The sequence below is a fragment of the Aulostomus chinensis genome, chromosome 10 (genome assembly GCF_037954235.1).
Source record: "Aulostomus chinensis isolate RoL2024-O1b breed Wild chromosome 10, RoL_Achi_v1.0, whole genome shotgun sequence".
Classification (NCBI taxonomy): Eukaryota; Metazoa; Chordata; class Actinopteri; order Syngnathiformes; family Aulostomidae; genus Aulostomus; species Aulostomus chinensis.
Window position 1 is genome coordinate 30,008,449 of NC_141329.1, and position 15,970 is coordinate 30,024,418.

At 44.1% G+C, this 15,970-nt stretch overlaps 1 protein-coding gene across 5 annotated transcripts in view; it reads left to right on the top strand.

The window, feature by feature from the left end:
* LOC147255253 (leucine-rich repeat and fibronectin type III domain-containing protein 1-like protein) overlaps positions 1–15,970 on the top strand; it is a 308,907-nt gene that overhangs the window by 260,104 nt on the left and 32,833 nt on the right. For all 5 annotated transcript variants that reach the window (XM_086217018.1, XM_086217017.1, XM_086217019.1 and 2 more), the window contains 2 exons: positions 1,211–1,423; positions 1,628–1,938. In XM_086217018.1, coding sequence (XP_086073144.1) covers positions 1,211–1,423; positions 1,628–1,938 — 524 coding nt within the window. The remainder of the gene's footprint in view (positions 1–1,210; positions 1,424–1,627; positions 1,939–15,970) is intronic.

Sequence of the window (15,970 nt, forward strand, 5' to 3'; positions counted from 1 at the left end):
AAAATCTTTGAGACCATCAGTTCAGAAGAGGCTAATCTAAACAGCTTTAGCTGGCGGAGAGATCTCCAGCAGTCGACCCTCTGGGCCGTATGAGCGCTGTCGTGATAAGTGGTGGAGCGGCAGTGAAATAATGATGGGATTAATTGGCACCATCTTAGAGGGGATGGTGTAGACCTTTGGCTCACCTCAAGTAATAGTCTTGGACTTGCTTCCAAGGTGCTGGAGGATCACTTCAAGAGGATTAACCTTGTAAAAAGCGTGCTCCTGGGACCTGTGTGACACCTGAGAGTCTGGGCATATTAATACTTGCAGAGGTCATAGCCTCTTTCTCACTGCAAGGACAAGTGAGCCTCTGCTGCATCCATCAGGGGCCAGACATCCCACCAAGGGAGTTCTTGCTGTGGAATCAATGACCCTCCTCCCTGCTCCTCCCTCAGTGCCTCTATGTTCCTTGTTCGATGGACATGTGAGAGCTCCAAAATCGAAGAAGCTTCTTGACACTGGAGGAAAAACTGGTGCTGGTACTTGAGGACCGATCAACCTAGTCATCTAAAATAAGAATGCATTAGTATTCTTATTAGTATTCAAGTATTCTTTCCTTGAAACTTCTTTTTGTGGTGACCTAATCCATCCACGCACCAGGGAGCAGCCCAGTTCAATCACAGCCTTTTACTCCCAGCTTCACACGAGCATCTGGGTGCTAAGCAACAGGACAGGAGTGATGGCAGGAGTAGATTACTGGAGCTACAACGCAGCAGTCATCAGGTCAGCAATCATCTCTGCTGGTGCTGAGACCCACCAGGACGGCAGAGAAAAGGTTTGGAGCTGAACGGAGCGGGGAATGATCAGTAATCCCTGCTAAACCTAAACCGGCCCTGTTCGGTCCCACAGTGATGCTCTGCCTTTACACAGGCTTAGACCCCGTGGGGGGTGGGGGTTGAAATAATGCCGGAGCATCAAAACCCCTTGATTTCTGTTCAGTGACATTGCATCATAGCTCCTTAATGCGGCAACTGCACCAGAATGATCTGCAAGCAAATGCCACTCGGTAGAAGGGAAAACTGTTGTAGTTTTACTTTGGGTAGAACTGCTTTGTCTGTTGTAATGTTGAGGTATTTATACTTGAGTATTTGGACTTTAGGGGACTTGATTCTTTTGAGAAAGTCATAAAAGTGTTTTTTAACATTTGTGGGCTTTCGTCCCCCAACAGGAGGAGTTTGTGTGTGAGCCACCCATGATAACTCGTCACACCTCAAAGATGTTTGTGATGGAGGGTCAGGAGGTCAGCCTACGCTGCAAGTCCATCGGCGATCCTGAACCTTCGACCCACTGGGTCAGTCCCGATGGGAAGCTGATCGGTAACACATCCAGAACAATCTGCTACGAGAACGGCTCGCTGGACATCCTGAAGGCCTCGGTCAAGGTAGAGAAGTGGTTTCACCTTCCAGGAATAGGGTGCACTACTGATATATTCGACTTGCATTTTAGGAACTCCACAAAACAACAAATTAATACAATTGTCCGTGGGGTTATTGAGATTTTATAAAGCATTGAAAATGTGTAGTCTTATAGACATAAACGCTTACATGCATAAAGGTTTCCTGTGTCCTCTTCAACTGACTTACAGGATTCTGGAAAATTCATGTGCATAGCGTCCAACGCGGCTGGCGAGTCCACAGCAGCTGTGGAGTTGGTCGTCAACCCATCACCGCACTTTGACCCCAAATTAGACCCTGACCCCGGGCCCTCAGACATCCCCACATCCATCAAGTCCAACGTCAGTGGAGGCCAAGCCCGCTCCGACCAGCAGAGGGTCAGCGTGTCAGATCTGACATCCAGCTCTGCTACCATCAGATGGCCCCCGCAGAACCACATCCCAGGGGTCCGCATGTACCAGATCCAGTACAACAGCTCCACAGACGACATACTCATATACAGGTGAGAGTGTGTGCGTGTGTGTCAGGGGACATTTGCTCTCACTGAGTCTTTTACTGGTCTGTCAGGCATCACACTCAGCAGGTTGGCTCAGTCCCTGGCCTGTGAGACCCAGCAGGGTCTGAGCCATATGCAGCTGCACTTGTGTGTCAATTTTCTGAGGAGTTGTCGTTTCAGGGGGAAAATGTGTTTGTGAACTGTGAAATGCTAGAAAAATGAGTTGCTGCTCTCTCCACAGCTCATTCACTGGCGGGTGCTTCAAGCTTTGAGTCTGTACACACCCACCACATTTTATAAATTACCTTTCTAACAACTCCAACTGTGCTCTCGTCTATTTGGTCTGACGGCCCACAGTTCGAAGTTGTGTTGAAAACTGATTTTAAAATGTGCCTCTGTGTTTGTCACCGTGGTGGCAGCTAATGGAGTTCTCAGGTGACAAATAAACCACGCGGGGCGGCGGAGGGTGTGCGTCAGCGACCTGCACGAGCCACATGCCAGCACTCGTATTTTGTCTGATGGTGTGAGTGGCTGATGAGATGTTGTCTAGTTATGTTGCTGTGTTGTGGGTCCCTGTGTGAATAGTGATTCCTACTAGCAAGCTGAGAATGTTAAGTGTGAGTTCTTTTTCTGTCCCTGCCTGGCTTTGTTCCAAATATACAGCGTCCCTGTGTGGGTAGTTATCATCAAGGTCTTCCTCATACACGAGGCGGTTTCAAGGTTTTCCGGCAGTTGCAAATTTTTTTTTTAGCATGTTAGCAACTCAGTAAGACACAAAAATGAGACCACGGAAAGATAAACTATGAATCGACTTCAGGCAGTACAAGAGATATCCAGGTAGATGTCAGGCTCTGTCGCTCCCAGGATCTACTGCAGCCCCCAATGTTAGTGCTGTACTAACATTATGAATATGGAGAAAATGCAGCCTTGTACAGAATGTGTATGAGATCCTCCATAATGACCTGCAGGGATACAATATTTGTGTTGACCAACCAGGAAGAGAACATTGCTGCGGACCAAACACTTAGTAGAGAAAGCAGCGGTTTCGGCCCTTTAGAACATGCCAGCAACGTTGGCTGTTGGTCAAATTGTCAATTTCCCCACTGAGGGACGAATGAAGGTTTATCTCATCTTATCTTAAACACGCATCTCTTCACACCTCCACATTGATTACCTCCATTAAGGGTGTTGGTTAAAACCAGGCAGTCAGTTTTGACAGAACTTGGTGGAAAAATGCTGTAGGCCAGAGCTCCCCAATTATTTTCTGTTACCCCCCAACCCGGAAAGAAGAAAATATTTTGCACCCCCCCTCTGCTGACTATGAATAGTATCATTTGTCTATAAAATTGTTATAAGTACACCTCTGCAAAACATTGTATCCTTATTAACATTAAAGACAACAAAAAAGAATGAAGGAAGAATCAGAGACCAACTGACAACAAAGAATAACTTTATTATCATTGTTTTTTAGTCGTAACAGAACAGATTTAAAGTGCCTCAATTTGCCTGAAATGCCATCCATCCATTTTTCCTCCGCCTATCCTGTTAAGGGTCGCTGGGGGGGCAGCAAGAAGCTGTGGGATCTCTCTGGTACTCCAGCTTCCTCCACAGTCCAAAGACATCAAGAGGGACCAGGTTAATCCAGACTCTAAATTGACCGTAGGCGTGGCTGGGAGAGCCAATGGTTGTCTGTCTCTATGTGTTGGCCCTGCCATGGACTGGTGACCTGTCCAGGGGGAAGGCTGCTGGGATAGGCTCCACCCCCACCACCCTCAACAGGAGAAGAGGGGGAAGATGGAGGGATGGAGGGAGGGATTGATTTTGAACATAACAATAATCTATTAACAATAACACAAAAGAATAAGAACAAAACCCAAAAGATCCATCTCAGACCTGGTCTATTTATTGTTCCTCTAGTGAGTCGTCCTCTAAATCTCAAGTGTGTCCCATGTTTTCATTCCTGTTGCATGAACAGTCCACTATTTCCACTAGTTCAAGTAACTGCAACACACCTTTGCAGGTGTGTGTGTGTGTGTGTGTGTGTGTGTGTGTGTGTGTGTGTGTGTGTGTGTGTGTGTGTGTGTGTGTGTGTGTTTGTCTGTACGTATATTAACAGTATTCACACAGGCTGGCAGAGAAAGAAAAAATAAAGTCATGTTCCCTGAGGAGAAACCTTTGGTTCTCCTCCAAACCTGAATCTGCTTGTGCAGAAGTGGATCATTCCATTAACGGACCCTCATCAGCAGATGTGGATTTCTGAGCCTGCTTCAGGCTCGATTTGCCAAATCTCTGAGGGTCCAACACCCCACAATACTGAGTGACCACTGGATGGTCGCATCAGCCACTTAGCCAGCTATGTAACCTAGCAACACCATTCAGAATGCATCATGAAGTGTTATTATGAATTATTTGTTGGCTGACAGATGACAGACTGAAACGTGTCCATGGCCTCAATTCTCAATTTCACCACAAACCAGAGGCACTTAAGTGACCGTTTCCTGGCCTTCAATTAGGGAGAGTGCTCGGTTAGGTGCAGAGCGTGAGAATGGATCATTCATGTTCCAGTGTGTGTGTGTGTGTGTGTGTGTGTGTGTGTGTGTGTGTGTGTGTGTGTGTGTGTGTGTGTGTGTGTGTGTGTGTGTGGTAAACAGGCCATACCTCCATTTCACAGCAGATTATTGTGTTCACATCATATAAACCATAAATGGTAGATTCTGACTGCACCACTCTCATCTAATTCACACCACAAATGCTTCCACCTCCATTTAAAGCAGCTGTGTGTTGGTCTACTGAGCAGCGACCTCTGCTGGTACAAGTGGGAAAGTGTTCAGTGTGTAAGTGGCAGTACTGTGGTATCACTAATGTAGCAAAATGGATTAAAGCCTGCAGTATTTTTGAATATTTTATAATTTCACTTTAATTTTTAAGTAAGGTTATACTCTAGGCTATTATAAGTATTCATTTTGATATATTCTTTTATTGAACATATGCAACAGGAATGTCAGCAGATGTGCAGAGCTCGGAGGAGGAATTAGACAGTGACCCATTTCCTCATCCCAAGTCAGTACACCGTTAAAATAATACCTAACATTCAGAATCAGCATGATACAGTTTGCTGTTGAATTGGAGCTACGCAGTTTCTTTGAGTCGGGTTAACCACCATGTTACATGATAGCAGTAGCTGTTGGCTCCAGGGATTCACCGGCTGATCTCCTGTTCAACAACAGGCACCCCACTAGCTCAACAAGGCAAAAACGGAGAGCTCATGTAACAAGCATCCAAGCCACGTCTCATTCCTCTGTGCCATCCAGCTCTGCTGTCTAAAAGCTCACAGCATCCCACTGTTGCACCTGTTGACTTTGTGACACTGAAAGAAACTTGGTGGCGAGCTGCTGGGTAAGATAAGATAAGATAAGATAAGATGAACCTTTATTCGTCCCTCAGTGGGGGAATGGGCAGTGTTACAGCAGCAGAAGCAGAGAAGTGGCAGCAGAAGAAGTACAGAGCAACAAATAGCTGAAACAATTTTTTTTACAACAAACTAAAGTAAAAAAAAAACCCTGTAATACCCTATCATGCACTACAATCAACTACATAGCGGGAGCTACTGCAACAGGCAGCCACTCACGTGGCGCCATCTTGAAGAGTAAAGACCTCCGGTGTTTCCGATTTTTGAAAGGTTCAGTTTAAGTGTTGACGCTTCGCTCCGTATCTGATTACTGCATGTGATCTCGCACGTCCACCAGGGGTTGATTCTGATTCTGTGGGATTTTCAAGGTGCGCTTGAAGCCACATCACCATTAAGTGGCTTTCACGCTGGATGTTTTGTCTGCATCACAATCAAAAGACCATGAGAGCCTCAAATCCTTCAGAAGCGTACATGGAGGGATGGGAGTCGATCTGAGTTTCTGCCTTCGTGCAGCTGTGCCATGCAAACCAATACAGTTGCATTTTACCCCCGAGCCCTGGAGTGGCTTACAGAGAAGGGTTATCATCACTCGTGCTCTCCATTTCTCTATTTTATATTTTTTTGAACAAGTCCTATGTCATGACTTCAGGTTTTTCCTTCTCTACGGCCTCACCAGGGTCTCACTACGGCACAGTTCTTCCTCTGTGTGTCGTGTTCGCATGGTGCTGCTGGACGCTCTGAACATTCCTTCTCACATACAGTTGGCGGTCGAAGGGGCTGAGGAACGTCTTTGTACCCGAGTGCTTGAACAGTTCAGTGACTTGGAGCCCTTTCATTCTACCACTCAGAAGATGCCGCCTAAAACCAACGAAATGACAGCCAGAAGTGTTGCTTTAAAAAGATCATTTTAATCTCTCAGTTGTCATTAAAGGTTATTGCCAGGTCTGCCATATGTACGAGCCATAGAGAAGACGGACGTGCTGTGAGAACGCAGTGTAAACATGTCAGAAAACACAACAGGGGACCATCAGACCAAATGAAGTATATAAACTATATTTAAGTTACTCTGGAGGACCAGGCTCTCGCTCCCTTTTGCTTTCGTAACTCTCTAAATTGCAATTATAGCTTCAGTATTAAACTGTTTTTACCGCATCAAGAACAATCTGCCACAAGGTTTAAATTTGGTAATAAATCTCCTGGCAGTGAACAAATATCTCCATCCCGAAGGAGCACCAAACATCGGAATGCTGTTTGCATTGCAGGGGAAGAAGCTTCTGATGTTCAGTGTCATGAGTTGCTCTGAGGAAGTGTCCATCATTTGTCTTCTAAATGCAGACTTAACGATGATCACGACCTCAAGCTTTGATTACCGTCTCTGCTGATGTGGGTTCTGACCCATAAGCATGTTTCCTTTGTGTCCCTTATTAGCAAATCATATTGGAAAAGGATGTTTTATCAGCACGATGGCTGAGGTCCAGTTTGGTTTAGACACAAAACTTTTGGTTATGTTTAGGGGACAGAAACAGAACCCAAACATCAGTTGGGGCCTGTGCACCACAGCATCCATGAGAGCTGTTTTGGGCCTTTGAGAGCACCATGCTCACCTCTACTGTCTGACTACAGCAGGTAAGCAGCACTTTTTGTGACCTCTAGTTCAATCCACCATTGTTGTTTAAATATCCCGTGCATTAAGATTTTTGTCAGCACAATGTTGTAGGTTTTAGCGAGCCGCTATTTCTTGTGTCTTAGCTAGCCGCTATTTCTTGTGTCTTAGCTAGCCGCTATTTCTTGTGTCTTAAGATGTTAGGTAGAATAACGTTGTATGTTTCAGCTGCTATTGGAAATCTCCTATAATTTGTGTAAGTACACATTTACTGAGGAATTCCAGTGTTATTTTGTTTTATCTACATTACAATATGGAGCACATCTAATGTGCTGCCGGTGAAATCTCATTTACAAGCCCCACAAAAAGATGGCCGTACACCTAAAAGTGTTCAGTAAACCACACCAACAAAATGAGTTTTGTTGATTTTCTTTTTCCTACTTTATAGCGTTGCACCTTATCATCAAGCAAGTTTACTCTGCTCTACCTTTTCCAATCTGCCATCAACCAGCAACACATGGAGGTTCATCAAGGACGTTTGGGTGAGAATACTCTTCGTTATAAAAATTTTATTTTTTAAAAATAAATCAATATTTACATTGATCTAGTGATTCTGAATATTAACCCTCCTATCATCCTCAATTATTAGCAGCTGGACCCAATAGTTGCATTGCATCCAACATCAAGCAGCTCTTCAGCCAAAACGCCAGGTGGATTACGGCATGGGTTGTGATTGGACACGCATCCTCTGGATGGTTCTGTATAACTGACATTTATTGGAAGAAATAAAGTTCTTTTTTTCTCAATCCTGTTCACCTAATAAAACCCCTGATCTGAGTGAAGACCGGCTCAGGGCCTGACAAATGGAGCCCTGGACTGGATTTTTGTTGGCTAACTATCATTTATGATTATGTACTATTTATGCATGTTGTTTAATTGAATTAAGATTCATGTTTTTACTTGGGTGTCCTGACAGGCTGTTTACTCTGAACAACAACTGAAGATCTTCTGAGCTGGTTCATGTTTTCTATGTTATGGTTTCAAAAGATCCTAAATAAAGTTGAATTAATGAACATGATATGCTGCTTTTATCATGTATTTAATTTAAGAAGTAGGAAAATGTTTAAAAGCCTTTCTTAAATTAGCATTAAGGACCAACAATAAAAAAAACAGCAACATTTGAACTCGAAGGTCCCCATCAGGCTCTAAAGAAGGACAGAGTGTTAATGTAAAAATTTGAAAATAACTTCTTAAATGTGTTTTTAATGCAGACATGATTGTTTCCACCATTTATTGTAGCAATAGTAAACAAAGAAAAAGCTCTTAAAGTACACAAACTCCAGTCCCCCTCCTGTTCCCTAGTCCATCTTGTTACTGTAGCGCCACCTATGTACAAACCACAGTCAAACACGGGCCTCTGCCTGTCAGTGAAATCTAAGTCGTCCGTGTGCCGGTGTGGTCGTTTTGGACTTGATGCTCCACCACGTCTGGCAGAAATGTTGTGATTCTGCTTCCACACAGACAGACAATCAGAGATGTTAGCAGGACCTTCCACCCTGCAGGAGTGGCAAAGGTGAAGATGGTGATAAAGCAACACTTTTCTGTCAGGATCAGCCATCGTTACATGACGAGCTGTTGTAACATGATGAGCTTTAATTACATGATGACCTGTGATTACATGATGAGCTTTAATTACATGATGAGCTGCTGTTACATGATGAGTTGTTGTTACATGATGAGCTGTTGTTACATGATAAATTATTACATGATGAGCTGTTGTAACATGATGAGCTGCTGTTACATGATGAGCTCTTGTTACATGATAAGTTATTACATGATGAGCTGCTTTTACATGATGAGCTGTTGTTACATGATGAGTTGTTATTACAGGATGAGCTGTTACACGATGAGCTGCTTTTACATGATGAGCTGTTGTTACATGATAAGTTATTACTTGATGAGCTGCTGTTACATGATGAGCTGTTGTTACATGATGTTATTACATGATGAGCTGTTGGTACATGATGAGCTGCTGTTACATGATGAGCTGTTGTTACATGATAAGTTATTACATGATGAGCTGCTTTTACATGATGAGCTGTTGTTACATGATGAGTTGTTATTACAGGATGAGCTGTTGTTACATGATGAGCTGTTGTTACATGATGTTATTACATGATGAGCTGCTTTTACATGATGAGCTGTTGTTACATGATGAGTTGTTATTACAGGATGAGCTGTTGTTACATGATGAGCTGTTGTAACATGATGAGCTGTTGTTACATGATGAGCTGTTGTAACATGATGAGCTGTTGTTACATGATGAGATGTTATTACAGGATGAGCTGGTTTTACGGGATGAGCTGGTGTTACATGATGAGCTGCTTTTACATGATGAGCTGTTGTTACATGATAAGTTATTACATGATGAGCTGCTGTTACATGATGAGCTGTTGTTACATGATGTTATTACATGATGAGCTGTTGGTAATTGATGAGCTGCTGTTACATGATGAGCTGTTGTTACATGATAAGTTATTACATGATGAGCTGCTTTTACATGATGAGCTGTTGTTACATGATGAGTTGTTATTACAGGATGAGCTGTTGTTACATGATGAGCTGCTGTTACATGATGAGTTGTTATTACAGGATGAGCTGCTGTTACATGATGAGTTGTTATTACAGGATGAGCTGCTGTTACATGATGAGCTGTTGGTACATGATGAGCTGCTGTTACATGATGAGCTGTTGTTACATGATGAGTTGTTATTACAAGATGAGCTGCTGTTACATGATGAGCTGCTGTTACAAGATGAGCTGTTGTTACATAATGAGCTGCTTTTACATGATGAGCTGTTGTTACATGATAAGTTATTACATGATGAGCTGCTGTTAGATGATGAGCTGTTGTTACATGATTAGCTGTTGGTACATGATGAGCTGCTGTTACATGATGAGCTGTTGTTACATGATAAGTTATTACATGATGAGCTGCTTTTACATGATGAGCTGTTGTTACATGATAAGTTATTACATGATGAGCTGCTGTTACATGATGAGCTGTTGTTACATGATTAGCTGTTGGTACATGATGAGCTGCTGTTACATGATGAGCTGTTGTTACATGATAAGTTATTACATGATGAGCTGCTTTTACATGATGAGCTGTTGTTACATGAGTTGTTATTACATGATGAGCTGTTGTTACATGATGAGTTGTTATTACAGGATGAGCTGGTTTTACGGGATGAGCTATTGTTACAGGATGAGCTGTTGTTACAGGATGAGCTGCTTTTACATGATGAGCTGTTGTTACAGGATGAGCTGCTTTTACATGATGAGCTGTTGTTACATGATGAGCTGCTTTTACATGATGAGCTGTTGTTACATGATGAGCTGCTTTTACATGATGAGCTGTTGTTACATGATGAGCTGGTTTTACATGATGAGCTGTTGTTACATGATGAGCTGTTGTTACTTGATGAGCTGTTGTTACATGATGTGCTGCTGTTACATGATGAGCTGCTGTTACATGATGAGCAGTTGTTACATGATGAGCTGTTGTTACATGATGAGCTTTAATTACATGATGAGCTGTTGTTACATGATGAGCTGTTGTTACATGATGAGATGCTGTTACATGATGAGCTGTTGTTACTTGATGAGCTGTTGTTACATGATGAGCTGTTGTTACATGATGAGCTGCTGTTACATGATAAGTTATTACATGATGAGCTGCTGTTACATGATGAGCTGTTGTTACATGATGAGCTGTTGTTACATGATGAGCTGTTATTACATGATGAGCTGTTGTTACATGATGAGCTGCTGTTATTTGATGAGCTGTTGTTACATGACGAGCTGCTGTTACATGATGAGCTTTAATTACATGATGAGCTGTTGATACATGACGAGCTGCTGTTACATGACAAGCTGTTATTACATGATGAGCAGTTGTTACATGACGAGCTGTTGTTACATGATGAGTCGCTACAAAATCATGAGCACATAACGTAGTAACGTCTGATGCATTATGTAATAATGTAACAATTTATTACATTATGAGCCCAACAATGTATTTGCCAGCATAAATATGTTATGTGCTCATGATTTTATTACATGATGAGCTGTTTTTACATTATGAGTTGCTACAGATGTGCTTTGTAAGATTAAATGAGTACTGTAAATATTATTCTGGTGTATAAGGCCCATCTATGGCGGTTCGTCTTTTCTGATGTGAAGAAGACAACACATAGTTTGTTGTTACATTAAATTAAATACAATAATATGGATTTCTTACTCAACATTGAGCCCAAAGACATCTTGTTTTTGAAAGGTCAGGAATTTTATTAATTTTCTCTCCTGAGAAATTCTTCCATCCGCTGTTCCCGTTCCAAAGAGTTTGACTCCGGTAGGCTCAGCAGCATCGATGTGTTCATGAAGAAGAGTTCATCAGCTCAGCGGCCTCGTCTGTTACTGCAGCGACTGAGTCCAGTCGAAGCTAGAAACCATAACAACAGTAGTATTTGGTTGTTTTCATCACCACTGTCACAACAGGCATCCATCCATCCATCCATCCCTCCCTCCATCCATTTAACCATCCATCCCTCCATCATCCATCATCCATCATCCATCCCTCCATCTTCCCCCTCTTCTCCTGTTGAGGGTGGTGGGGGTGGAGCCTATCCCAGCAGCCTTCCCCCTGGACAGGTCACCAGTCCATGGCAGGGCCAACACATAGAGACAGACAACCATTGGCTCTCCCAGCCACGCCTACGGTCAATTTAGAGTCTGGATTAACCTGGTCCCTCTTGATGTCTTTGGACTGTGGAGGAAGCTGGAGTACCAGAGAGAACCCAGCAGGAACAGGGACAACATGGAGACTCACCCAGAAAGACCCCGTGCTGCAGCCGGGGCTCCACCCACAACCTTCTTGCTGGGGGCCACAGGGAGGACCACTGCTCCGCCCACAACCTTCTTGCTGGGGGGCCACAGTGAGGACCACTGCTCCACTGGGCTGCTCACCAATAGGCATGAACATGCAAAAATCAAAAATGATTATCAGGCAAGAACACCCCCCACAGGAAAAAAAATGGGTGCACTTCTATTGTAGTTTTAAAATGACAGTTTTCATTCAGCCGCTGCACTCAAACAACCAGCAGAATACTATGACATCACTGTGGAACCAGGAAGTTGATTCAGGAACGTTAAATGGAGACGCAACTGCAACGGATGCGGATGGACAAATCCTGCATCCAACCCTGAGTCCTGCAGTGTTTTGAACTTTGGTTGGAGTCATGACTTAGTCTGAGCCACAACAACAGAGCCAGAGGAGGAATTATGTACTTCAACAGACAATATAAATTTGATTCTCGTCAGTGGTGTGGCAGGACATCGAGTGAGCTGGAGCTTCCAGAGCCTGCAGCCAGCTGGTTTAGCGCTCCACCTGCGCCGCAGTGTCTGGATCCTGCTACTTTGTAAAGAGAATTTGATTGAAGCTATGAAATGTTATTTGAATTCAAGGCTGCCTAGTGAGTGCCGGCACAGAAACCTTTTCTCTGCTGTCCACCATAAGCTTGGATTCCAAGTTCCACAATGAACAGATTGTCAGCTTTTTGATGTGACTCTATAATCAATCCATTCTCACGGAAAAATAACAATTTCAGCTCAGAGTGGTATTACTTATACTTCTGGATGTAAGAGTAAAGCATTTAATAAGAGGAGTAGAGCTCTCTGGTGGAGTTATTGGCCTCTCCTCTGTACTTTGTAATAGAAAAGACTTGTGTCGCCCACTCGGTCCTCTTTGCTCCGCCTCCTCCGTCTGGTCCAGGCTTCACAGCTCCTGCCAGTCAGAGTGCGCCGAGCTGTCATCATCACCCACTGACCACCTACTGGACTCAAAACACTTCTCTACTGTCGCTGTGATTACATTTATTTAACGGCTCTCGACTGTTTAGCGCCACCTTGTCTCATTTCCAATCTGCACACTGAAAAAGAAAACTAAGAGTGAATGGTGCGTTTTTTCCTCCTCCAATAATACATTCACAAATTCCTCTGTTTTCAAGCTGTTCTGGTTGTTGCTCCAGAGATAGAGAGAGGGAGGGAGAGAGAAAGGAGAGAAAGAGAATGACAGACTAATGGGGATGTGGACAAGATGGAGGGAGAAAGAGGGAGAAAGAGAAGCAGAGAAAAAAACAAAGGGATGGAGGACAAGAGAGTCAAGACACACAACAACAGCAGTAACAACATCCATCAGCTACTGCAGCAGCAACTACAGCAGCATATGATCTTTAAAGTACTAGTACTGGTACTAGTACTGACAGCATGCTAATGTTGCTGCTAGTACTACTAGTACTAGTGGTAGTTCTAGTACCAGTGCTAGTAGTACCAATCCGCCTAGTGGCAGGAGTTGTCAGCCTGAGGCTCTGCAGGTCTGCTGCCTCCTCCAGCAGCAGCATCAGTCAGGGATCTGGGAGGTGTACAAGTACTACTAGTACCAGTACAACTAGTGGTAGGAGGTGTCAGCCTGAGCAGCCACGGCACTAACAGGCACCTGAAGCTGCATTAATAGAGCAGAGAAGTGGCTTCATCCAGAAGTCAAAATGTGTTTTCTTCTTTCAGATGTCAGTGGGTTTCTCTGTACTTGCAGACTTTCTGCTGCCTGGACAACTGAGAATCCTCATGAATTATTGACCTGGCGACTGGTGCCATGCTGATGTGGGCCAGTCATGTCTAAGCAGCGTCTCTTAGCACAACACGTCGCACTTTTCAAGTTGCACTCTTTCCAGCAGAGGATAAACGTGCTGGAGCGAGCCTTTGAAAGCTACATGTGGGCACTCTGCAACTCTTGTGCGGTCTGCGGATCTTCAGTCGGTACAGCGATGGATGCAATGGGACCGTGTCCACAGAAATGACAAGTCAGCAGTTTGGTTCAGTTTTGTATGCAGGCAACAAAGAAGAATTGCAACATCACCGCAGGCACTGAAACCTGCGCAGCTTTGATGAAAACAGCTCGTACGGAGAGTTTCTTCTTTACTGCACATCCACTTACCTGCTCTTTCCCGACTCAAAGCTCACAGACTCCGATTCAAAGACACCATTCCTGAGTCCTCATTAAAATCTCCCTCCTACTGTCATAAAGGTCTTGATGCAGTCAGCTTCTCCACAAATGGCTCACCCAGACTGTGTGAGGACTTTTCCTAACCTTTATCTTTCCAGAGAGAATCAAGCGAGCATGCCTGCTGCTATTTGCCAGCCTGCTTAACTTCATATTTGGGAGCTGGACTCAATGTGAACTGAGCATCTCTGGTTGCATCTCTGATATTCATCATGGCATTGTCAGGGTGTGAGGAAAGGGAAGGAGGGGTTGTTGTGTCTTGTTTTCCCAGCTGCTGATCTCCTGGCTGCTCCCTGTAGGCTCCTGCTGCTGACAAATGGGGTGATGAGCATTTTAGGAGTTGGGTGAAGTTCAGAGACGGTCACCGCAGCCGTCACTGCTGCAAATCAAGCATTACAGCATGTCCACTTTGGTCATTTCTACATTTCAGAAAAATGTTAAAAACTTCCTTAATGAGGCATCTGATCAACTAATCCTGTGTTCCAATCAGCCTTTCCTCTTCCCTGGCAGAGCTGATCGGCTCTGAACTATTAGCTGTAACAGCTTTTGCAGTGACACAAGGAAAGAAAATATCGCAACGACTCTATCGCCATTTAAGCTGCCAACAAAGAGGGAAACATGCAAGAAGATGAAGGCTAAAGCGCCAACAGATGAGAAACAGGAAGCGAAGTGGAGATCATGAAAGATCTATTGGTGACAGACGGATGTGACGAGACGTCCACGAGACTCTTTAGCCTGTTCACACCTGCAGGAAGCATCTTGGTCAGTAAGACAAGAGGGAGAAGTACATCCTGGCACCTTCACCATAGGTGAGCATTCATACTTCTGCTGCGGTCTGGCTGGAGGTGTGCCACTGAAATGTTCATTGCCTGTTTTTATGTTGAGCTTCTTTGTGTAATTTGAACCATGGCTGCTGACACTCATCAGCTAGTTTTGGAGTTTCATGAGTTTTCTTCTGTTGAGTAAACAGAACACCAGAAAGAGCTCAGGCATTGGAGGAAATGTTGTGTTGTGAGCTGGACCAGCTGGAGATGTTGCAGTCTGTGTTGACGGGACGTGTATTCCATTTCCAGGGAGTTGCCCTCAGGCTACAGCGTAGCGTGTTGTGACGCGCACCTTCTTCGTCGGGTACTGCATCTCGTTCACAGATGCCATAGCACACGCCACTATGATGTCATAGCCTACCAGGAAAGTTCTGATGGAAGCTGAGTCAAGATGCACAGAGCAGCTGGAGCAGGAAGTCACAGGCAGGAACCAGAATTAAGCAGTTTTTCAAAATAAAACAGTGGCGGGCTTTTGATTATACATCAGGTCCTCAAAATGCTGTTGAGTCATCCCCGGCCAGGAGCCAGAGGACATATCAGAGCATGTCCACCGCTGATGATGAGGATACACACAATCGCCAGTTGCTTGTATGAGTGCAGTAGAGAGCCTGCAGCACATGTCTTGGGGCACTTCAGCAGCTAAAGTAAAAACTATGGTAAGAACATTTCCGGGACCAAGGAAACTCTCCCGTGGAAACACAATTCAACTTTCAGCTTCTGAAATATTTATTTCGGACTGACAATGAAAAAAATCGTCATTCCCTTTGAGGAGACTTGAATGTTTCACCTTCACATCCATCATTTTGATATCAAGCACCAAGGTGCAGGGGCACCTGGTTTGGAGGTAATGGGAGTTGATGAATACACAAATGATTCGATGAAATGCCCAAAACCCCAGAACAATCCGATATATTGAGCTGTCCTCTGGTCAGTCAGGAGCGTGAGCAGGAAGGGAACAGAGGATGGAAGGATTAGGGGAGGCACACCAGTGTTAACTATGCTTCCTTCTTCCCCCAACACACACACACACACACACACACACACACACACACACACACACACACACACCATGCAAGTTTTTC